At 41.0% G+C, this 25,981-nt stretch overlaps 1 protein-coding gene and 1 non-coding gene across 3 annotated transcripts; both read right to left on the reverse strand.

Moving 5' to 3' along the window:
- Positions 1-546: 546 nt before the first annotated feature.
- Positions 547-25,936, reverse strand: SNX5 (sorting nexin 5). 2 transcript variants are annotated; one of them, XM_027069519.2, is made up of 14 exons: positions 25,796-25,936; positions 25,477-25,556; positions 14,209-14,313; positions 12,959-13,069; positions 12,051-12,172; positions 10,719-10,842; positions 9,513-9,608; positions 8,211-8,316; positions 8,048-8,123; positions 7,046-7,085; positions 6,872-6,958; positions 5,364-5,523; positions 2,283-2,368; positions 547-735 (listed from the first exon to the last, which is right to left on the reverse strand). In XM_027069519.2, exons 2-14 carry the CDS (start codon positions 25,522-25,524, stop codon positions 685-687), a joined length of 1,212 nt encoding a protein of 403 aa, XP_026925320.1. In that variant the 5' UTR covers positions 25,525-25,556; positions 25,796-25,936; the 3' UTR covers positions 547-684. The 2 variants fall into 2 exon arrangements, with proteins under 2 accessions (XP_026925320.1, XP_014918724.1); XM_015063238.3 differs by lacking the exon at positions 25,477-25,556 and having other exon boundaries at positions 25,796-25,931.
- On the reverse strand, positions 19,711-19,947 carry LOC113602641 (small nucleolar RNA SNORD17). Its single transcript, XR_003424121.1, has one exon. It is a non-coding gene; the product is annotated as a small nucleolar RNA SNORD17 (small nucleolar RNA).
- Positions 25,937-25,981: the final 45 nt, after the last annotated feature.

Consider the following 25,981-nt stretch of genomic DNA (forward strand, 5'->3'; position numbering starts at 1 on the left):
ACACCCTATGGTCAGGGAAGGGATGCACATCTTTCTTAATGTAGAATGGCCATCTTCTAAAATAGGCCATATTATTTGTTTTTTATAACCTTAAGATACTTCTCTCCCCTCAAATATTTACCAAACTACCAAAAAATGAAGCTGCAAATGGTATATAAAGACAAATGAGATCTTGCTCCTGTTACAGTGCAATCACTTAAGGTGACTGAAGAGCCATAAGAAGGGAGAAAAAAAATCACCTTAATTAAGGAATGGAATGTCTGTTACCTGTAACAAGCAGCTGACTTATTTGCTGTAATTGGCACCTACTCTAAATTGTAGGGACATGGGCACATGAAACAGTGAGACAACATGTGCCAGGCAACTGCTTATACTTGTTTCCAGAAGGCACATGTTTCCTGCACTCTTTAAGAACTAAAGACAAATTTACAGGAGAATCCAGCATTTAGATTCTGCCCACTTTGAGGTATTAAATGCATAAGGAAAGGATTAGTTACGTCCAAGTAGCATGCAATAGAAGTATTTTTAAACCAACATGGTTAAGTGTTAAGATTTTTAGAAATCAAAATATTTATTCACATAATTTTAAACTAAAGTCAAAGGTAATAAATCTTCTGTGGTAATGATTTAAGTGCAAGTGACGCTGGCTTCACATTTGTGTCCTTCATTCAGAGAAAAGGCAGATCAGTTGTTCTTAAACAAGTCAATGCAGCTCTGCAGGAGGGAAACGTTGTTCTGGAAGAAAGAAGTCAAGGTAGACCAATGAATCGTTTTACATTCCAGACCTCCTACATATCTGTAAGAAGTAAACTCAAACCCACCAACTTAAAGCTTTTCACAAGGGATTTGAAGCCTGCCAAACCGGGTTGGTCCTATTCTTTATTAAATCACAACCTGCACACCAATTTCATGCTGTCAAGTTCCTCCCCTCTGAGGGTCTGGGACTGAAGCCTGGAGAGGCTCACCACTGAAGGTAGTGGTGGCCATCCAGCACCTCCCCCACCCGAGGTTTGCTCTCAATGCACTCACACCAATTCTGCTTACTGTGACTTAACCTAAATGCTATCTAAGAGTTGTTCTTTGAAGTTGAAGGCCTTGGAAAGACCAGATAAAAAGTTGCTACAAATTTTCATGAGTGAGATTATAAATGATAAATATTCATATAGGACCTAGCACAAATTGCTTTAGAAAAGTTCTCATTTTAAAAGAAATGAGGGGCACCTGGGTGGCTTAGTTGGTTGAACATCCAGCTCCTGATCTCGGCTCAGGTCACAATCTCACAGTTTGGGAGATTGAGCCCTGCATCAGACTCTGCACTGACAGCATGGAGCCTGCTTGGGATTCCCTCCCTCCACCTCCCCTCCATCCCTCCCTTACATTCTCTCTCTCAAATAAATAAACTTTAAAAAGGTCTGGAATGTTACAGTTATGATTTATGTATACATGACACTCTAAAACCCCAATTTAAAAGTTCATACACAACAGGACTTGGACTTAAGAAGTAAATGTTACAGTCTAAGAAATTCAAAATACACACTTATGTTCAAGGTCTTCCTGCTTAACCAATGACGACTGGCCAGTGACTGCTCCCCCTTCTCCAGTGGCTCTCTGCTGACCCTGTTGCCTTGGGCCTTACAGCATTTCTGGTGCTCAAACTCAACTGTATCCACGAACCACCGAAAAAGCCATGCCCAGAAACTGAGTGAATTGGTCTGTGCACCAAAATGTCTTTAAAAGCTCCTTAAGTAGACTCTAATGTGTATCTAACATTGAGGATCACTGTTCTCCATTTTTTCTGTATTAAATTAAGCTAGACATTACATATTCAAGGAAGTTTTTCCTTCCTAAACAAAAAAGAAATTAATATCAGAAGACAAGTATATGCTCTCCTCAAAAGCAGTATTTCATCAATAAGTTACAGAATTTTGGCTTGCAAGCAGAAAAAAAAATTCCAACAACTCCCACCTACATTACAGATTAAAACCACACGCAGGGGTGCCTGGGTGGCTCAAGTCAGTTGAACTTCCAACTTCAGCTCAGGTCATGATCTTGCAGTTTATGAGTTCAAGCCCCACATGGGCTCGCTGCTGTCAGGGTGGAGCCTGCCCTTGCCCCGCTCCCCTCTGACCCCCCCCCCCCCCTCATGCACGCTTGCTTAAAAATAAATATTAAAAACACACACACAAAGCAAACCCCATCTGCCTGATGACACTGGGACAGTGAACTGGGAAAGAACTTGAACCCTAAAAAGCTTCTGGCTTAATGTGAAGGAAAACACTTACCCTGGCATGCTTTATTTCCAGTTCAGACATTTCAATTAGATTCTTTCTAAATGCTGCCACTCTCTTTCGTTTGAAGTTGATTAGTTCTGAAAAAGAGTTTACCGATAAAAGCTGAACAATTTTCATCTTTAACTTCCAAATATCATTCTTACAATCTTCAAAGCTTTGATACACGCATTTTCTCACATTTTTATTACCTCAGTGATTGGGACACACACCTGACATTTTATGGACAACGTAGTAACGTGCCTGCCACTGCCTTTAAAATGAACACCGCACTCAATCACTGAACATCAAAATCCAGATAATGCCACGGACTACTTAGGAGAATCTCTGAAATGGTCAGTCTTGCCCCAAACCTCTAACTCCCAGTGCTTGTGGAAAGAGGGCCGGGAGAGGTCGTGAGTCATACATACCTGCGCCAATGACTATTTTAAACGATTATTTTTAAACTTTCAAATGACCACTCATGTTCAGACAGCTTCTCTGTGGATGTGATCTGTACAACAGGCCACCTTTACATCTCTTCTTTCTATTGCCAAATACTGTTCAGGACTATTGCCCTATTAGAAATCAGGGTAAGCCAAAAGTAAGTACTTCCTCCCTCAGATTCTTTCCACGAGAACCACCACTCCTTTGCTCAAATCTCCCAGATCAAGCTGGTGCTCTAGTCCTCAGGAGCAAACATACCCTCCTGTATCAGGTCTGTGCAGCACTAACCAAAAGAAATACGAAAGCAGCCACATGAAAAAGTAAAAACTTGCAAGAACACTTACAATGATAAGTTAGTAACACTACCTTGGATATAGTAAACAGGTCTTTCTGGATGTCCAGATAAACTCACCTCCCGCCTCTAGGCCTGCACCCAGGACCAGGACTCAACACTAACCTGTCAGACCACCCATGATGCCTGCCCACACTATCACTTGTACCATGCTCATTCAACTAACTCATCAGTTCAGCTATGAAGTTTAGAAAGAACTCGGATCAGAGGTAAACAGGTTAAGATCCATTCATTGCAGTATCCTATAGAACACTGTACTTTTAAATATAGTACACCCAGGCTTACACTTTTGAATAAAGAGGATAAAAATCCAACAACACATGGACAAACCTTAGGCAATCAGGACAGGCCTAAATTGGCACCACTTTAAAGTTTTGTAGTTTTTCCTTAATCCTCTCTAAAGTTGTCAGAGCTACCAAACTTTGACCTACATAATAATCTAAGATTTCAACTCCATAGTTTTGAAGTCTGTTCTCAAAAACCTAAAATTAGCTAATTAAACAAAGGACAAGAATTTATTTTACTATGGCAGCAAGAAGGTTCCTTCAAAAGAATCCAAAAGACGGCCACATGAGCATATCGGCATGGCTTTTGCAAGATTTCTGTACAGAGAAGCTCTGTCCCTTACAGCTAAGTTATAGTACTGAAAACATAAGCCAAGACAAAACAAAGGACAAGAACTCTATTGCTTATTGCTAGTATCAGGATGTTTTCAGATATGCCTGGATTTTGGAACCAAAGGTTTGCGGGGAGGGGGAATTCTGAGAAAACAGTCTTAAAATGAGCTAGGGATTTGTCACAGAAAGCCAAGGTCTGGGAGTGAATCAAGCACAGTTACCACTATAATTACATTCAGGAAAACACATTCTTGACTTTTGCTCTAGCATGTTCCATGGCTCCTGAGAACTGCAGGTTAGACCACCCCATCCCTCCGCCCCGCGCCTAATAAGGAAAAGACTACAATATACACTCCTGTTCTGTGGAAATGGAACACTATCTCCCAATAAAGTTAAGCCATAATCCCCCCTACTCTGGAATGAGATAAGGCAAAAAAGAACCCTGCGGCTGTGGACTGGAACTGTATCGCCACCATGACTCCTGGAGAGAGTTACACACCCCTCCATTTCCTAGCTGTCTTCTGAAGGGCCTAGAGAGACACCCCAGGAGAAATGAGCACACTCAACACCCTAATCTTGTCACAATTCTGTAACTAAACAGAACCTACACTTCTGGAAGAAATGGTGATGTCTAGGGCTAGAGAAGATATAGAACATGCCAACTTAAAGGTGCTTCCCCCTAAGTCTGGACAAATTGAGCACCAAAATAATGGACTACAATAATGAATTTAAAAACTATTTTCAAAAATAGAAACCCATGACTAACAATGACAAGAAAGGAAATGTGCAAAAGAAGGGAAGGCTTGTGCTTAATGGATGATGATGATGCCAAAGGCTTGGGAAGAGAACACTAGAACTGGGGAGCAGGGAATCGTCTTTCTGCAACCAGCACAGTAGGAGCTGGCTCAGGCAAGACTCAACACAGTCTAAATTTAGGGAGAAACTATCTGCAGGGTTTTTAAATGGTCTCCTCACACAGTTCATTAGTGACATGGGTATTAACTATACAGCAAAGAAATTAACACCACAAATGAGGAGAAAACGAACAGAACATGCCCTCAGATGTGACACCCGAAAGACACATTACTCACAGAATATTCTGTTGGAAATGCATAACTAGAACCTATTCATTGCAGAAATAGACCATCTGAAAATGAAGAACACTGTAGAGATTATGGTCTCCAAAAAGGCAAATGTCATTTTAAAAAAAGGTGAAGGGGTGGGGGCCTGAGAAGGGTTCCTTCCAAATTAGAGGAGACACAAGAGCAATGGTAACCTAATGGCAACCCCAGACGGGAAGCCATTATTAGGGCCAACAATAAGATGAGAATAGAGAGAGCAGGTTGGAGTGTGTTGTATTAAAGTTTACGAAAGTGGGTAAGTGTACTATAGGGATGTAAGACAAATACTCAACAAAGCTTAGGGATAAAAGGACCATAATACATACAACTTAATCTCAAATGGCTAAAAAAGAAAAGACCACCCCACGTGTATTTATAAACAAACGTGGCAGCATGGGTGCACGTGCAAGAGACGAAGCAGAAGGGGCAAACTAGACAGCTAGGTGACTCCAAGTAAAGAATATATGGGTGTTCTTTTTACTTTCTGTGCAACTTTTCTCTGTGAGCTTGAAATTATTTCCAAATAAAAAGCAAAAAGTAAAGAATAGCCCTGCTCCACCTTCTTTTGCAGATTCAGAGAGCTGTTCAAATTTCTGGCAGCATTCTTGCTGGTGTGCCTCAGCCAACTTGACATCTTTGCTTTTCAACCTGGCCTTATCCAATGCTTTGTTTGAGTTCTCATAGTCGGTGAGGGCTTTGGTGCGTCTGTATAAGAGATCCTGAGAAGAAAATTAACAGAAAGGACATGGTAGTTAAACTTATCCTGAAAAATCACCAGAGAACACAACAGGAAGACTAAGTACCTGAACCACTCTAAAAACCAGCCCAAGTACCGTGGATGTCAGTGCACTGCCTGAAATGTCAGATGGCAACAATCTAATCCACTTCTACCTTCCCCTCCCATGTTTTTATGTTTTCTTTAATCTCAAGATTAGGCTGGAACAGTAATTCTTATGGCATTGTCGACAGGTTTTGGAATTCTTTATATGGATCGAGAAAAAAAACCCAACAGTGGAAACTAAAGGATTTTCTTTTAGTTGATTCAGTCACGGAAAGCAAGTTCAGAAAATTAACCACCTTCTACTGAAACACAGGCAGGCACTACTGGGTGCATACAGTGATACTACTAGAACACAACTAGGCAGTGAGGCAGGAAGAACATTCCTCTAACCCTGCCCCACAAGTCCTGCCTTGAGGAGTCTAACCCCAGGCTCTCATTTGAAATAAAGACTATTTGCAACCTATGGCAAAGTACAAGTTACCTCCGTATTTGAAATCTGATAGATATGTGAGATTCAACATACAATTATGTGTTCTTGTGTTCACTCAAAAAATCTGTGTTTATCATCAGCTCTTAAGTCCATTAAAATAGAAAATGAGATACAACCTAATGTAAAAAAAAAAAAAAAATATATATATATATATCCAAATAGAAGACTCAGGAAACATGCCAAAAGACAAATGAATAAAATAAAACAAAATGACTATAAGGGAAATAATGAATTCCTACTTCTAATGATTATTTTCCCTAATTTTACATTGCCTGATTCAGCAGGAGTAATTTAAATATTTTTGTTTAGTGTTATGCCCAGTGAATCCATGTTTCGTTCCCAATGGTCATTCTGCTTACCACTTAGTCTTGCCTTTTGGTAAGTAATGGTTTATGACTCAGTAACTGCAATTCAATAAACACTCACAAACCCCAACACTTTTTCTCCTTCAGAAATAGCCCTTTTGGTGTGTGTTCAGTTACACCCATATCCAATATCCTACGATCCCCCAAATTACTATCTGATCAACTCAGCATCACCCCTACTGCTCTTAAGTGATACAAGCCAAAGGATTACTGCTTGGACTCTGGCTGGACATCCCTTTTTCACTCTCCTAAATACAAGCCCAGCCCAAACACTGAACAGACTTGCCTGTACCTTGCTATAGCATGTGTTTCCCCAAACTGCAAATCCCTTGCTATTCCTGAATGAACTCAATTAATGGTAATTCAAATGTCTCTCAGTTTGGCAAAGTGGTCCCGGATTACTCCAATGCAGGAACTCCTGTCTTACTTACCTTAGCAGCCTCTATGTTGAGCATGTAGTATCGGAGAAGTTCCGTCAGCTTTAAATCTTCATCTGAGGAGACTCGACTCTCTACTTTCTATTAAAAAAAAGTAAAAGTCACCATCACCTAAGCAGACATCTACAGATTATAAAATATTATGAAGACCAATATAAAAATCCTTACCCTAAGTTTTTCAAATAGCTCAGCAACCTTCAAAAGGTACCTGAAAATATACACATGATTTTGGCAGAAGGTCTTAAAATCATGTATGAAACAGGACCTTATCAATACTCTTAAGACATGAATGAGTAAATGCAGGAGTCCTAGCCTTTAGTGCTTTACAATCAGTTTATCAAAGAAGCACTTTCATCACCAATTGGCGCAATCTAGTAGTGAGGACAGTTACAGAACTGAGCACACACGGACAGTGCCACACTCATGGGTATCGGCCTCTCTTGCCGCCCCTTCAGCCACCTTGCCATGCAGAAACCATGTCCCAAGATAGTCTTTAACCAATGCCAAAGCTGTGTTAACCAAGGGCAGGTTCTAAAGAGCCACCACCATGGGTATCCCAAAGCCATAAATATACTATTTAAAACAAAACAAAAAGCTACTATTTCACCTGGGTTCTGCTATTAGCCTGACTTCCACCTTCAAATCAGAAATGTTATACTTGTTATACCAAGCCCTAGGTGTTAAGTAGAATACAACCTCACACCAGAAATGCTCAGGATGGACAAACTGTGAAAAGTTCATATAAAAAACCTCAAAAATATGACTGGGGTCATTGCATTACCCTTAGGACCACCTTAACCAAAACAAATGTTAAGTCCAGGGCATTACCAGACAAAGCACCATTTGCCACAGAACATACAAGCAAACTTCATTCAGAGACAACTCCAAAATTAAAGCAAATCAATTAAAAAATGGAGACAGTTTGACAAAAATAAAGGCTTTGACAACAGCTACCATGTTTGCTATAGAGGTGCCCCGAGTCCCCAACAAACACCTTAAATCTGTCTACATTCATAGGGTAGATAAGATTTGAGTGCTGGAGACGATCATCTACTCTTGATGAGCTGGCACCCAAAAGCAGAAGTGAAATTATTATAGTCATTATTCATTATACCACCCAGGAGTTTTTGACTAACGGAAAGGGAAAATGCTTTTCCAAGAAAAACTTACTTTTTGATGACCGTGGGCTCTTCTAAAGCCAGGCTATGCAGGCAGGCTGCAGTGTGGATATAGTCATCTGCAACATCTGCAGAAATAAGGACAGCTCTTTTTATATGAACAAAGCTGGCACACTGAGCAAAGCTAAGGTGGCTAGTGGGTAAATGGTATTTACTTTTATGAGATCGGGTCATTTTGTCAGCTTTTGCACATGAATCCTTGATCCTATTATAATAGTTAATGAGGAAATTCTTTTCTTGCTCAAAGAAGTCATCTACCTCCTAAAAGAGGAAAAGAAGATATTTAAGAAGCAAAACTCTTAAGAATATGAATGCATTTTGTATCAAAAGAAACATTAAGGACATAAGTTCATCCATAAGAACTTTAACCTCTATGGATCAGGGAAATCCAAACTGACAAAACAGCATTTCATACCCAAGACTGGCAAAACCCAAGTGCTGGCAAGAAATGTCAACAGAGAAAAACACTTTGAAGAGTCATTCAACAATGCCCAGGAAAACTCTGGCACTAAGATCCAGCAATCCTGGTAGAGAAGTGGTTCTTGCCTACACTGTAACCTAGCCACATCTGTGTATATGGGGGGTAAATCTGGTGCATACCAGCCAGGGATGCCAAACATCCAGCAATGTGTGGGTATAGGACAGCCCGACACACCTTAAAACACGGCAAGGATGAAGTCCTAGAGTTACAAATTTTTGACAATGCCCTCCACCCAGCACCTGTACTCTGGGCTCCCTGCTCAAGCCCTCCACAAAAGTGGTAAAAGTCAGACACAAGATGGTAACTCAGTGGATGGTAACCATCAGTGGAAGGGGGTTGAGGAGTCAGAGATTAATTATCACCAGGGTAAATGGGAGACTTGTATGTCAATTTGGTCTTTTAGAACAGCTCTGTCCAACAGAAGTATGTGAACCACATGTGCTAAATCTCTAGTAGCCACATTAAAAAAAAAAAAAAAAAAAAAAAACAAAGAGGTGAAACTACTTTTAATACTTTATATTCTTTTCTTCTTATGAAATTCTTAAAACCCAACACATAGGTAAAATTAAAAACCTGGTTCTTTAATTATACTAAGTAACTACATGCTAAGTGCTCAAGTGCTGCATGTGGCTGAGACTACCAAAGTGGACACTGTAGTTCTGGAGAATAGCATGAAATACTAATCCTGTAGCTTATTTTCTTTCTAAAAATAATTGAACAACTGCTTTGTTTATAGAAAAGGAGAAAATGGAAGAATTAAGTGTGTGAAGGTTCTTATCTCCTTGAGAGAACAGGGTATTTTAAGAGAATAAGTGAAAATTCAATGAGTAGATAAAAAATAACCAAAATTTGAAAAAACTATTTACATTTCTGTGAAGTTAATACCATTTGTTTCACAAATAGCTCTTCTGAAGAAATAAAAGGTCAACTATTCACACGAAGTCAGAATTTTCTCCAACAGCTAAAAGCCACTTACTTTAACTCCAGAAAAAAGGACTTCATCAGCACTTTTCACCACACTTTTGAAAAAGCCACCAAACATCTCTTTGGTATTTTTCCGCCTGACACTTAGCTGGGGGGGGGAATCCAAAAGAACAGTTTATGGCACACACATTTTTCTAAATCTTTAAAAAACCCTAAATACATTCTAAGTGGTACTGTTTACTAACACAGGCACACACAGAAGATACTTCCATCTTACCACTAGATCTAAAATATCGAATAAACAGCCAAACCTAAATAACAAGTAATAATTCTAAAAGCATGACCTAAAGTTATTTTGGGAAGCTACTTAGCACTAAGTCTTGGCCTTTAACTTTTTTTAAAGTAGGCTCTGCACCCAACCTGGGCCTTGAACTCATGACCCAAAGATCAAGAGTTGTATGCTCTATGACTGAGCTAGCCAGGCATGTCTTTGTGGCCTCTAAATCCTTAAATTATTGAAACTCACTGGTTAGAAGATGCTGAAGTGTGATGCCTAGGTGGCTCAGTCAGGCATCTGATTCTTGGTATCAGCTCAATTCATGATCTCACAGTTCACAAGACTGAGCCCTGTGTCAGGTCTGCATTGACAGCACCAGTGCCTGCTTGGGATTCTCTCTCCTTCTCTCTCTTTGCCCTCCACCCCCACCACGGCTTGTCCTCTCTCAAAATAAACTTAAAAAAAAAAAAAAATGCTGAGCAAATTTTTAAGTCAGGGCTTGCTTCACGCATATTAAGTAATAAAAAACATAACACTGGAAAAAAAGGGCAAAGCATATGACTCCTTCCAACAAACAGGTAGCCAAGGAGAAAAAAAATGTGAATCAAAATTCCTCTTAATAATCCCAAAATTAACTGGGGGATAAAAAGTAAAAATCTTTAAGTAGCATCTTTAAAAATGTCTTACACAATGGATCTATGGGGCAGAAGGAAACAGCATCTAAAAAAGGATTCCATTAAGCCATTAAAAAATTCAGTACTTTAAAAGTCAATTTTTCAGAAAATATATCAAGCATGTCTTATTTTTATTTTTTTGAAAGCAATCTCTACACCCAACATGGGGCTCAAACTCATGACACCGAGATCAAGAGTCGCATGTTATATACCAGCTGAGCCTGACAGGGGCCCTTCAAGCGTATTTTTAAAAATATGGTCATGTGTGTTTTCACTGGATCATGGAAATGGAACAAAAATGCCTTACATCCTGATCATATTCCAGGAACACATGGAAGTTGCGATCTTTACTGAGAACAGGGTGAGAGGAGAGCCGCTGCAGAAAGACTTCATGAGAGGACACAGTCTTCTTAAAGACTGCAAGATACTCACTGGAAGAGAAGCACACAAGGAATTCAACTGGCACCACTCGACTCAACGACCAATACTGGTCCTGGTTATCACTGTTCTGCTTCATACCACTAAGTGAAATACCTGAACTGGACCAAAACATTTTGGTATAACTTTATATCTAATTAGGTAATACGGCATTTGCCAATTGGGAATCTGTGGAATGAACCCAAAGAAGGGCAAAAGTAAAGTATAACCAGAGTTGAGCAAGTCTACAAAAAGTCCAAACCTACATGCAATCAGTGCTAGTACTTAGCAGCCACAGAACATGGTTTCTGTAAAATAATGAAAACCCTTTAATCCTGTAGCCAAGTACATAGCACTGAAGTCTATCTACTAAGCCTTAGAATTTAATTAGACATTATAAAGTGACTTCATCTCAATCTAGGTATTCAAGATCACTCTAAACTTCTCAATGGTAGGACTTCAGTTGGCTGCATTCAGTGCTTTATGCTCAGAACAGCCCATGATAGACACTCAAGCCATGTGCGGGGAATGACTTAGTTATACTAATATAACTAAGACTAATATACTTAGTCATACCTGGAGGCGTATGAGCATTGGCCCTAGAGAGTAGCGACATGCGTAAGGCAAGGCACAGAAGAGAGCTTTGAAACGGGCACCACATTGATTATGGAAGGGGGAGGGAGTCAAGAGAGAAGTACAATAATTTCATAAGAAACTTTAATGCAAACCCCCAACCGTGATAGAGAATAAAGAATCCATTTTTGTTTGAAATAAATTATAACCAAGTTAAAATATGCTTCCTGTGAACCTGAACTTCTTTCAAACCATCAATATGATTATTATTCAGAGCGCTGCCTTGAAAGAGCCATCACTGCAATCTAGTTTCAGTTATAACTCCAGTAACCAAACTACAGGGAGTAAGGCTTTGTACATTATCAGCAGCCTGAGAGTCTTTATCTATAAAGACAAAGGTTTACTTCACTATGCCAGACCAGCATTCCGAGTATGGTCTACATGGGGGGAAACAACTGGGTCCATCCAGTGTCAGTGGTCCCCAGAGAATCAAAGTTAAAGTACAAACTGCAAAATGTAGTTCTACAAGACAGCATGGGGCCACTAATTAACTGCCATACTTTGGAAAAGCTGCCAGCTTCTCCTGATTTCTGTACACATCACCACTTTTTTCTCAAAAGACACCGTCCTGTCAAGAAAATCCACTTACGCTTCCAGCTCTTGCTTCATCTTAGCAAATTCTTCTTTGGTCATAGACCCTTCACCCTCTCCCAGTTTCTGCATCTTTTCTCGAGGGCCATCGAAGTCAGGCTTTGTAGGAGCAGGCGGAATCTGTAGGGGAAACAGATTAACTTGAGAGTATTCTTGTCCCGGTGGTGTTCTACTCAGTGCCTATGCACAGAAGGCAGCCATCCCAGTGGGGCTGACAGGTCAATCTCTGTTTTTCTTTTAACGTGATTCCTTTTGGCCATATAAAAAAGAAATCTCCTACCCACACCTGGGCACTCAGACTGCAAGCATTTGTTCAGGTTACCTATGATGGACGACTGATAGGGTATAATATCAGCCTGCTTCCATTTAAGTTTAAAATGTAAATACTATAATCAGCGCTAAAATGAAGTTGATGAAGCACCATCAAAATTAGTCTCTAGATATTAAAGGAAACAACTCTAATTTTGAGTGAAGAGAATATTCTCAAACACAGGCTTCAATACTACTTTTGTTAACACAAAGACAACGGCTTCCCTCACTCCTTGAGCAGACTACAACACTTTTGAGAAATCTACTGAATGTACGCCATCAGCACTACTGAGGTTTTCCTAGAAATCAATTCTTGATGGCTGAAAGTACCAGAGAAACCCCAAACCCAAAGATAGGGAAGATTCAAATCATGAAACCGTTTAGCCTCTTCTCTTATACAGGTCATAAGACTACGCTTCACCTCACAGCTATAACACCATTCTCATGTTTTTAGCCTTTACCAATAACACCTGCTCTAGTTGGTAGATGAAATCAGTTTTCACAACCCCTTATAAAAAGTGGGTAAAAGTCTCTTTAAACAAAATGAACAATAAGGTAGAAGAAACTGACTTGTTTGATTTTCTAAAATGCACTTACGATAAGCCCAGCATAGTCTGCAGTTTCAATAAGAGTATCATGTAGCCACACAAAGTCTTCATGTTGCCTTGTAACAGAAAACTCTGGGCTCTGAAACGTGGGCAGTGTTGTCTGTAAAGAGCAGAGTAAGAAGTTAATTGGTAACTACCACTTTTTGATAAAGTGGTTTGGATTTCCTGGGCTGCGCTATGGGAAAATTCTGTGTAATAAAACATCTCAGTGAGACTCAGTAAAGAACAAAAGCAGCAACACGTGACCTTCCCACTAAAATCATAGCTAAGATTCAACATATTCTGTAAGGAATTCTTTTCACAAAACTCCACCTGAGGTCAACTTAGGCAGATATAATCACATAGGTGTCACACTGCACTGCCTCCTGAGTGAGGCATGCTAATCAAGCCACCAAGGTATTAAAAGAAAACCACATGGGAGAGGACCCTACATACAGACAGCAGGTCTGTATGCCGGAGGTGGCCTGTATCTAGCATCAAACTGCCTAATTCAAATTGTGCCTCAGCCATTTACTTTCTTTAAACATGTGGTTCAGTTTCCTCATCTGTAAAATAGGGATAATAGGATGCCATCATAAAGTTGTTGTAAAGAGAAAATTAAATCCATAAACAAACTAAATAAATATGAATAAAATAAAGGTAAATAAACCCTTTTCAACAATGCCTGGCATAAGACAAGCATTCAATACATTTTAACTTGTATGGAAGGAGAAAGGAGGCTGAACATGTTCCAGAAAGGATGGATTCTGCAAAATTACATTTACTTTCCATGTTTTTCAGATTAGCATATTGCCTTTGTCAAACTAAAACTCTGGAAATTGTTCTGAATCACAAGAAACAGGAGGGGCAAAGGCCAATAATTTAGTAAATACGGAGAAAGCAAGCACTTCTCATGCATGCTAATTAAAAACAAAGGTGGAAGATGTGCTGTTTAGTAGGCAGCTCCACCTGTATCACTTTATCTGGTTCGGCTTCCTCATGGAGCAGAGTATATACAATATCAGCAATACCCACAGCCCAAGGGCTCCACCATAGTGGAAAATGCTGAACCAAGAGCATTTATCTGATGTTCACTACAAGCAAGATGAGGGATGTACTCACTCAGCAGTAGTTCTACACTGCCAAAAAAAAAAAAAAAAGCAAAAAAGCAACCATTTCAGTTGAGGTCTCTTCATCACTGTGAATCACAAGGCTGTAACCTAACATTGCTTTGATTACTGAAGTCATTCTGTCACTTACCTTGGTGTGCACTGTAAATTTGACCTTATCTCTCTCACTGAGTGCATCAGGTATGTCAATCTGAAGCGAGGGATCAACATTCAGGTCCACAGATACAGATCTCAGCTGAAATACATTTTTTAGCTATTAGTCTCAATTTCACTGTAGTGTTAAAAAGTATCCTTCTAAAAATGGAAGCTAGTAATTAAAAGGTGTTCTATACAAGATCATTGGGGCACCTGGGTGGCTCAGTCGGTTGAGCGTCCGACTTCGGCTCAGGTCACGATCTCGCGGTCTGTGGGTTCCAGCCCCACGTCGGGCTCTGTGCTGACAGCTCAGAGCCTGGAGCCTGCTTCAGATTCTGTGTCTCCCTCTCTCTCTGCCCCTACCCCGGTCATGCTCTCTCTCTGTCTCAAAAATAAATAAACATTAAAAAAAAATTTAAAAAAAAAAAGATCATTTATGACAAAGTCAGCTGAGATATCTCTTATTTGAAATTGCGGGGAAACCTGCAGATAGGTAGGTCCAAAATATTTATGTAATCTGAACAAAGCAACTACATGATTTTAGGTCTATGTGAAAAATACATTTAACCAAACACTTCAACTGTACTAGTAAGAAGTCTTGAACTAGATAGAATGAAAGCTTGAACTTCTCACATAAATGCCCAAACTACAAATAACATTCAAAAGGCATTAACCCGATAGTACACAGAACTGAAAGAAGTTAGAAACTAAGAAAAGAGAAGACATAGAGAACAACAGTAAAGTGGTATGAGATTCCTGAGTAGACAGAAAAATCCAGCTCAAGAGTGAACCAATTTATATTCAGGGATTGTTTCAAAGAGGTGAGAAATCTAGACACAAGAGGTGAATTATAAACTCCCACTGTGGTTACACGAGGGACAAATGTGAAAACACTGCCCTGGAAGCCAAAGTAACTGATTCTGTGAGTTGGTAATTCAGAGGAAAATAATACCCCAAAACACATTTTTGCCAGTTTAAGAATTTGGGGGGAGAAAACTGGAAGAAACTTCACTGTTGTGGAAAAGTGGCTAAAATGCTTTCCTACTAAACTTAAAATATAATGAATTTCCTAATTTTTAAAGCAGACAAGCTGATGGTCAATCTGAAGACTTGACACAAACATGGCCTGACAGCGCACCAGCATAAGCAGCTCATCCCTCTTCCACTCAACTAGGAAACTAGTGCTGAAATAACATGTCACAACACTCTAGATTACTGCACCTGGAGAATGCCAAGTGAAGACTGGCATCAAGAGGATGAGAGAACAGGGAATACAAAGGTATGTATGTCCTGGTGGATTCTTTGCCTCAAAATAAAAAGTTCAAGACCAAGGTTTGACTTCTGAAACTAGAAAATCTGGTTCAACCAGGCCTATAAAAGACACCAAAAAATGGATTCACACACACAAAAAAATGCATGGATTATTTCTTTTTCTTTTCTATCTTAAAAGCTGCCAGTACTCCCCCTTTCCCGTTAAGCACTGCAACGAAGAAAAATTTTAAATTGCAAAAACCAGTAGCCCTGAAACAGTGGCTCTCCTCTAAGAAATAATTCAAACATCAAATATTAATAAAATCACAGTATACTTTAACAGTCCCTGACATCTCAACCTCAACACTTCTTCAAAATGAATTCTTGATGACTCCTAGGAAATATTTGCTTGTTTGGCTTAATTTTCACATGTCCATTTATGAGATCTCTGCAAACAAAGATAAAGCCCCAAGGTCAGGGACACTTCATTTTATCACAACTCTGACATATTTCTGATAAAAGCGTCCTTCCTTCTGTTAACTTACCACTGGGCAAATATGTTGAAAAAGATCTCAAAATACACACTGAATTCGATTGCAGAGAATACCGGCCATCCTGTCTATCTTATGTTAAGTAGGCAAGGTATAAAAGAGTCCAGAAATACTGCTAGAAAGGTAGAGTAGCCCTTGGAACAGGTCTAAGGTGCATTTAAACAACTGCTACGGTGCCTAAGATTCCAGTTCCTGAAGAAGTCACAAATCCTGGTTTCCAGCCAATTTTTTTTAACATGCCGACAATTCCATTTTAGCTCACTACAAGCCAAGCAAACTCTATGAGCCTACAAACTGCACACAGACTACGTTGTGAATTAGGATTGAAGGACCCCAGGGGAATGTAATCTAGTAAATGGAATTCATTTAAGCACTATAGTCAAAGCTACAATGGACTTTTCCCAACTGCTTTTTGTTCCACAGAACAATTACTTTGGTTTCAGGGTGCCTGGGTGGCTAGGTTGATCAGGCTTCCAACTTCCACTCAGGCCATGATCTCATGGCTATGAGTTCCAGTCACACTCAGACTCTGTGCTGACAGTTCAGAGCCTGGAGCCTGCTTCAGATTCTGTGTCTATGTCTCTCTCTCTCAAAAGCAAACATTTTTTTTAAAAGTTACTCTGGTTTCACCTTTCTTCCTATACTCTCAACCACACAGAGGTAAAACTCCAGACTATTATGTTACCGCCTTCCTTTCTTGTCAGCATACAAATTTCATTTTTTGCAGTGAGCACACAGAGAAATAGCAAAAACCCCTAAAGGTTTCAAAAGACTTTCCACCATAGCAGGCTATCAAGGACCCAAGCTTCTCCAGCAAGAAATCATTTTTGCCTAGATACACTGCCCCAGGAAGGGATTCAAACGAAAATCCAACCACCTGACATGATAGTCTTAACCATCAAAAACCAAACAAAAACAGCCCAGATAGCACAGTAAGTCTGTATTTGTGCATTAAAGAGTTGTCTAAAAAGGGATACCTGCAAAATTCTAAGCATTCAGGTCATCCATCACCAACTCAAGAGTTCTCATTCACAAGTTAAATCAACTTTCTTGTATTGAAGCATATAACCCTCCAGATACCGAAGATAAATCATCAAGGAGTAAAAAGTTGTGAAATGTTCAAAGCTTTTAAGTCAGCACTGTATCCTGACTCCGGAAGCACAAGTGTGATTAAAAGGTCAGCATTCTTTCTTCTCCTTAGTCAACAAAACTAACTCCACAGCTTGATGCCACAGTATGTGCTAAATAAATCACCAGCATGGAGGGTATAAGGAGTGGATGGCATCCCTTCACATACTTTCGCCCATTCACCCACCTCTATCCCAAGTAAGAATTCAGAGTACTATTTAGCACTGCAGGCCAACATGTCCGTCTTTGACTTGGGCCACAGATATCAAAATGCCTAAAATGGCTGTTTAATCAGCAAGGAGGCAAACTGCAGAACTATCTGAGAGCAGGCATGTAATTTTTCTGTTTCCTGGTTCCCTCAGGTATCTCCTGAGAAGTGAATTTAGAAGGTATCTTCTCTGGGGCACCTGGGTGGCTCAGTCAGTTAAGTGTCCAATCTTAGCTTGGGTCATGATCTCGAGGTCAATGGGATCAAACTCCATGTCAGGCTCTGTGCTGACAGCTAAGAGCCTGGAGCCTGCTTCGGATTTCTGTGTCCCTGAGGTCTCTCTCTCTCTCTGCCCCTCCCCCACTTGCATTCTCTCTCAAAAACAAACATTAAAAAGAATTTTTTTTTAATTAAAAGGTATCTACTCTCAGGACACCCAGTGGCTCAGTCAGTTAAGGTTCCAACTCTTGATTTCAGCTCACATCATGATTGTCATATTACAGTTTGTGATATTAAGCCCTATATCAGGCTCTGCACTGTGCTTAGGATTCTCTCTCCCTTTTTCTCTGGCCTTCCCCTGCTTGCGTGCTCTCTCAAATAAGCTTAAAAAAAATAAAATAAAAACCTTGCCTAGTCTCAAACAATGGAATTTAAGTTTCTGAATGTAAATTTTGCGGTAAGAGAACCTGAAAAGGAGAAAAACTGATAAAGAATCCCTGTGCATTTCCTCACCTGATCATCACCTTCACAGTTGGGGCACCTGACACTGGTTACAGGACAATTCTGCAGAGCTCTGAGCTGCTAAAAACCACTTTTGGTCCAAATTTCATTTATGACTCACTCTGGTACAAAGAGCATCAAGTGCAAAGCTCCTTCTTCAAATGGTTTAATGGCTTACAGATGGCAAAGGGTACCTATGTGACTGGACAACACAGAAGGGTAGATTCTGAAATTCAGAATCCACGGGGAAAATAGAAATACTTACAGAAAATATCAATGTTATGGGGACTACAGACTCCAGTTTAAACTAGCACCATGCAGCCAAAACGACAAGACACAACAAAAAGAAATTATCTCCACAGTAACTGTGCTCTGCTAGAATGGGGACTAGCTGAATAACCATTAAATCTAACTAGCTTTGCAGCAGAGGATGGGCTACATGGGTGATAGGTATTAAGGAGGGCACTTGTGATGAGCACTGGGTGTTATATGTGATAAATCACTAAATTCTACTCCTGAAACCAGTATTAAAAATTTTGAATAAAACCTTGGAAATAAAAATAAATCTTATTCTGTACATAGTAAGGAATTGAATACGCTAGCACATGTGACATCAGTATGTCTTCCCTTCAAACTGTTCCTTTTTCCTAAGGATTTTGCTTTATCCTTCCCACTGCCTACAGAACTAAGACCTGTGTCAGGGAGAGGGCCAATATGACAAGTCATCCATGAATAGTGTCAATAGCATGGAGCCAAAACGGAGGCAAGAAGCCTGCCTTGTAAATCAGATTTTCATTCTGATCACAAGAACCAAGAAACAAGCTATTTCAGCTAGAAAGGTAAGGATACCTTACATAGCCCAATACTTATTTGTGAGGAAATAAATCCAAAAATGCTCAGCTGCAGACAACTCTAGATCTGCATTAGTTCTGAAGCAAGACTCACATGATACTTATGAAACATACTCGGGGCACCTGGGTGGCTCAGTCGGTTAAGCGTCCAACTTCAGGTCAGGTCATGATCTCACACTCCATGAGTTCGAGCCCCGTGTCGGGCTCTGTGCTGACAGCTCAGAGCCTGGAGCCTGCTTCAGATTCTATGTCTCCCTCTCTCTCTCTCTGTCTGCCCCTCCCCTGCTCATGCTCTCTGTCTCAAAAATAAATAAAAACATTAAAAAAGTATATTTAAGAAACATACTGTATTCTGGTTCCAATTCATTAGGAAGTGCTCTATTAGAGAAATTCTAATGCCATATCCTCCTCCAAAACCCTCTTTATGGTTCAAGTATTGCTATTCCAATTGTTAGTTTTCTTCCATCCTGAAAGGTAACCAAAACCTGTTTATTATCTGCATTCAAGCTCAGCTTTTCATCATAGCACTGGTGCATAAAAAACAATTCAATGGACTATAAGCAACGTAGGAGCTCTGCTTTTATAGATCTTTGTCTTCATCTCCTGCCTCCTTCCTCCCTCACACCAATTGGATCTCCCCTTCCTATAATTCAGGCCTGCCAATATTATATCTTAATCCTCAAAGACAATGGAACCAAAGACTTCTGGAAAATCTCAGGCTACCAACATAGATAATAGCTATGGAAGTTAGTTACATGCTTTAAAAACTAGATAAAGGGCTGCAGCAAGTGATCAGATTTCCACCACTCATCTTGGTGAGATGGGACCCAGAGGGCCCCACCCCTGCTGACACCAACCATTCTTACCGGTAGTCTACCAACACACAAGCTGTCCACGGTAGAACACTGCAGACTGCAGGGCATTTAGAGGCTACATAGCTCCGAGTTCCTAGAACAGGAACCGAGGCTTGGAAGAAGGTCAGTGCAGCGCACTCAGCGAATGGATAAACTGAATCATCACTTCACAGAGCTGCAAGCCTATGAACTAGTCAAATCCCAACAAGGAACCAGAAAGAGATTAAGTTGTATTATCTATCAGCTTAAATACCTTCATTTCAAGAAATCCATCTACTGGTGCACCAGGATGGCTCAGTCAGTTAAGTGTGACTCTTGCTTTCGGCTCAGGTCATGATCTCACGGCTTTGTGAGCTCAAGCCATAGGTCAGGCTCTGGGCTGACAACTGCAGAGCCTGCTTGGGATTCTGTCTCCCTCTCTCTCTGCCCCACCCCCATTCATTCTCACTCTCTCAAAATAAACAAACATTAAAAAAAAGAACTTAAAAAAAAATCCATCTACTTGCCAGATACCTGGATTATTTTTTCAAAGGAGTTCACAAACAAATGAGTTGAGATCTGTACAGATCTTTTGCTGGGAAGCAAAACACCAATGCTACAGAGGAAGTAGCTCCAACAAATTCATTCAAAGCTCAAATCCTCTGCATCCCCACCAAGACTCCTCCCAGCAATTCCCTAGTCTACTATGTCCACAGCCCTCCGAAACCTGACATTTTACACATTACTCATGTTGATGAGAGTATTCAGAAACATTTACCATCTTATCCTTATGATCTTACTTTATGATCAACCCAAGATGAAATAGAAATAGGTTTAAGAATAAAAAAATTTACCTTCACCACCAATGCAGATGGTTCAGCAACATGGATAGAACTGTCTGAGGTTAAGCCTGTGTCATCTAAATTTGAGACACAAAAAGCATACAAAGAGATCGCCTGCTTCATGGTGGGATTTCTTCTGCTTTGTGTCAGAAGTAGGACATGTTTCCCAGATCATTCTGATACAAAGATTTCAATTCTTCACTTTTATAACTCACCAGTTCCCTGGGACCCATCAGCACCAATGTTCAAGCTTTGTACTGCCCTCCATGGAAAAGCCAAATAAAAGCTTTGCAAGTGGTAACACCTACATTTGTACTTTTCATGATTCACACTGACCAGAATGAAAACTTATGGGTCTGACCCACCAAGAGACGTAAATCGTAAACTCTTCAGGCAGAAAACGCATACCACAGGTTAACATAAGCAACTATCTTGAGAAAATTACCCTTCCTCTCCAGACCACACAGTAGTACCTTAAAATATCACAACAAATTTGTTAAAGGAGAAGTGGGAGGGAGTCAAGCCGAAGACCCAACTTCTAAAGCAAAGGTAGTTCAGTCATTCCTTTGTGCCTTCAACTACAACTTACACACTCCCCTCTGTGTATTTATGGCTTGCATTTGGGATATGAAACAGCTGATGATTTCCACATCCCTCTTTTGGAAGAAAGATACTCTTAAGAGTAACTCAATAACCGGAGTACCTGCATGGCTCAGTCGGTTAATCCTCCAGCTCTTGATTTCGGCTCAGGTCATGACCTCACAGTCGTGAGTTTGAGCCCAGTGTTGGGCTCTGCACTGTGTCAGGAGAGGCCTGCCTGGAATGCTCTGTGCCCCTCCCCCATTCATTCTCTCTCTCAAAAATTAAAAAAAGTAACTCAATCGATCCCAGCGCAAATGTCCTGCAAGTGCTGTCATCAGAGCCTCAGGTTTCCACTGTCCAAAGTGGCACTGAACTCCATCATGGTAAACACTTATGTGCCCCTTTGTAACCTTCAATTGTCCAGAAGCTGCTGAAGAAAACCACCTTTAACCATCTTTGGTTCCTCAATACTGGGGGGAAAGTTAATTTCAAAAATGGTCAACAACGCTTATATTTTATATAGCATATTGTTGCCTTAGAATTTCAGTCCTAGATCTGACAAGATTTGAAATAGGCTTACTAAGTATTTAGCCTCTAACACGACCTAATCCACTCATATCACACCATTTTAGAGAGAAGAATTAACAAGTGATTCTCAGTGAAGGGACATTTGGCAATGTGTAATTTTACTCTCGAAACTGGAGAGAAGGGAGTGGTCACCTAGTAGAGGCCAGGGATATTGCTAAACACACATGTACTATGTACATACCACAACAAAAACTTACCCAGACCAAAATGTCCATAGTACTCAGGTTGAGAAATCCCACCTTAAACTAAAGCTCTATATTAGACATAATCGAAGTCTCACCAAACGAAAATTTAACCTCAGAATCTAGAAAATTCTCCCTTGGCCATTTCTTCCCATAGCACAAAAAAAGAAAAAAAAAAAAAGAAAAAAAAGTGAGATTATGACCTACTAAAGTGGCATTCACAAATGAGGATCCTAAGACACTGTGTGCAAGTTACTGATCCAGAACTAAGGTGTGGGCAGCTCTGATAAGTCATGCTTCCCAAGCTTAGAAAATTAAAAGAAAAATGAAGTCATTTAGTATAAACTCCAGTCTACAAAAATTACTAAGTTTGGACTTGCTATAGTATTGTTAAAAGTTCAAGACTGTTCCTATACTAACACAAATTGTAGGTCATTCTTCCATCCAAGCTGGAGGAGAGTAGCATCCCTACAACTTCCACACCAGTTTAAAGAAAAACTCGCTGCAAACCAGAGCAGTACCTCAAATATTAATGACTGGCTTTGAGGAGACACCATCCACCCAAAGTCCATATAACCAAATAGTGAAAGACCAAGTTGTAACAGCAGTAGGTGGGGAGGGGTATCACCTAGCTCTTGCAAAGCTTTTGTGTTAAGCTTCAGTCCAGCAGCAATTTAAGAATCATTAAAAAAAAAAAAAAAAAATCCAAGATCAATGAGGACCCTTAGAAAGATACACACTGAACCTGAGTGGAAACTCAAACATGCTGCCCAGCTATTTTAATGACTTTTTGGCAAAGGGAAGCCTCAGAGAACCTAGAAAGTACAGACTGACTAAAGGCCAGGGTTAACTATCATTGTTGCAGAAAAAAGGTTCCGCATAATCTCCAATTATTTTCCTCTACCCATCACAGAAAACTCCAGACACCAGGGAACTCTGGGGGACAGGGAAGCTCATTACTAGTTTATCATGAAGAGAAGGCCTAATGGTGTTAATCCTTTAGTTGACTTTTTCAGGCACTAAACTTGGGAAAAACCTACTTTCCTGAATTTAAAGACCAAGATATAATCTTTACTATCAGTTGAGGACTAGTTAAAAAAACAAAATTAATCATGTATCTCTTCTCCTAAACTACTTTTGGGGAAAGGAGACAAATCCCAAAACCTTCAGCTAACGGATGTAACTAAACGGAAATATCAGGCTACCAAATACAAACCAATACTCCTTTTAGTTTTGCTGAACAAGCCAAAAAGAGCACTTGCTGTACAAGCATTCAAAACCCTCAAGCATCATTTATGTTCCCTACTTAACTAGTGGACCTAAACCCCATGAACCCTTATCCTCATGTAAATCCCAAAATAATCAGAATATTTAAACTTAGAACATTTTCAGTTTAAAAATGTAAAATATTTCAGGGGCACCTGGATGGCTCAGTCCGTTAAGCGGCGACTTCGGCTCAGGTCATGATCTCACAGCTCGTTGAGTTTGAGCCCCACATTGGGCTCTGTGCTGACAACTCAGCCTGGAGCCTGCTTCAGATTCTGTGTCTCCCTCCCTCTCTGCCCCTCCCCTGCTCATGCTCTCTCTCTCTCAAAAATAAACATTAAAAAAAAATTTTGTTTTAAATGTAAAAAATTTCAATTGACTAACAAGGCTGTATTATGGCAAGAGGATAGTTTGCCTAAGATTTGACTTCCTGTTTGTTTGGGCTTTTTTTACACTTGTCCCAAACTCCCTTTTGCTCAACAGTGAAAACCACCTAGACTTGATTCACAGCACGGGGCTAAGCATCACAGATAAAAGCAAAATAAAGCTGAGTTTTAGAGTAGCATTTTACTAAGCTTTATTATTTCCCAATTTCTGTAATTAAAAAAAAAAAAATCAGGAAAATTCCGTATAATCCTCGCCTGCACCCACTAAAACCAACAGGCAGGAAACAGCCTTTATAAACTTCCAATTCTGCCGGAGCATCAGCGTGGTGGGAAAATTATTTTAAAAGCCAGCTACAATCTAGTGTGGTAACAGGAAGATAGCTGAAGGAGTTAACTCCTTTTAAAATGCTGTAATAAAACAGATTTTGGAGGAAGAGGTGAGGTATCAGGTGATAGAAATAAAGTCAAATTGCTGTCAAAATTCCTATTCAACACCTAAACTTCTATAGACAAAACTACCGCCGTATTTTACAAAGAATCATGGTCTCAAGTTCCCACTTACCTCTTAGTTTAAAAAAAAAAAAAAAAAAGAAAGTTTACTTATTTCAAATTTCAAAAAAAAAACTACCCCAATCAAGACTTTACTGTCACACACAAAGCTGCATTTCAATAACAGAGCAGTGAGGGGCACCTGGGTGGCTAGGGTCATGATCTCACCTTTGAGTCCCAGACCCCCTAGGGGCTCTCCGCTGTCAGCCTGGAGTCCACCTCAGATCCTCTGCCCCCCCCCGGTCTCAAAAATAAACACTAAAATATGTACACATTAAAAAAAAAAAAAGAAGAAAAAACTAAACACACACGACAACAAGAACTTTGTTGGAAGAATCCAGCTAGCTGTGTTAACTTCGCTACTGACTACATGAATGTGTCTCCAAACATGCTGTGGATCAAAGGATGTCTTTGACTTTTAGGTATGTGTAACTCTAAGGTGCCTTCCAGGTCACCTACATTTGAAAGCGCCTTGTATTCTTTTTTTTCGTTTTCGGTCAGAAAAACTTTCCTGGTGATGATTCATCTGCACATAACGTCGCGGCTCGCACCCACCTCTACAAATTGCCAAACTATCTGAAGTGTAAATGCCAGTAATAAGCAGAGACTGGCCTCTAAATCTTTACTTGGCCATAATACCCTGAATTTACTGCAACAGTTACCCTTCAGACCTCAAGATTTAGGGGGCACGGGGACGGTTTACATAAACGCGCAAGATTTTAAAAGTAAAAAACCAAGTTCAGTAAGTATTGGAGAGCGCCTACTAAAAATTACAGAATTCCCGCAGTGACGCATTTGGCGTTTACAAAGTTGTGAGGAACAAGCGTCAGATTGGACTTGACGGAATTTCCCCAGTATTTGGGCCAAGGAGACCTTTCCCAAAGTGAGGGGGGCGGGGGAGAGGGGTCAGTTTGAAGGCAACGGCACCAAATTATGCCATTTGCGGCATGTCAGGTGGATTTCACCTTCACTGTTCAGTTTTTGCTAAGAGTTTTCACAACCTTCCACGCGAGAGCACATTCCCGAGTCTCCAGAGAGAAGCTCCGGAGACTCGCCGCGCGCTCTCGGTACCCGCCACCCGGGCTTGTGCTACCGACACCGATCTCGAGACTCTGTCGCCTCGGGTCCGCAGCGAGCGCCGGCACAGCCCTTAAAGGGGACGAAGCAGAGGGCGCGCGGGGACCGGTGAGTACCCCCGCGTGGAGGGCTTTTCGCGGGGAGACACGGCGGCACGAGCAGTCCCCGGGGGACAGGGAAAGGAATGTGGGGGTCCGGGAGGTCGGCGGGGCCTCCCGTCCTGGAGCATGAGAGCGAGGAGGGCCTCACCTTGCTGCGGTCCTCCTCCTGCTGCAGCAACTCGGGAACCGCGGCCATGGCGACGCGGGACTCGAGCGGGGGCCGCCTGGCTGTGCGAGGAAAGAAGAGACTGGGCCGCCGCCGCCGCCTCGGGGGCGCCTCTCAGGGGCGGCCGCGGCCCCGCCTCCGCCAGCCTCCCTGACCGACGGCGGCAGGCCTCCGGACTCCTCCACCATCCCAGCAGCCCCGGGAAAGGCCAGCGGCGCGCCACGTGCTCCCCCAGAACGGCCTCCCCCGTCCCCGCTGCCGTCCATCTTGGAGCCGGGCAAAAAAGCTACTCGGGGCCTACCCTCGCTCCGGGCCACGCGGAAACCACCGACCGCAGGGCCGCGAGAAGGACGCGGAGAAGCAGACGCTCTCCCAGCAAAGCGCGTGTCAAGAAAGCCCGCTCTCTCGTGCGGGAGAATTTATTACTCAGCCAGAGTCCAAGATGGCGACCATCCGTGACGTAACAAGATATCGTGAGAGCGTAAGG

This window comes from Acinonyx jubatus, chromosome A3 (assembly GCF_027475565.1).
Source record: "Acinonyx jubatus isolate Ajub_Pintada_27869175 chromosome A3, VMU_Ajub_asm_v1.0, whole genome shotgun sequence".
NCBI classification, from domain to species: Eukaryota; Metazoa; Chordata; class Mammalia; order Carnivora; family Felidae; genus Acinonyx; species Acinonyx jubatus.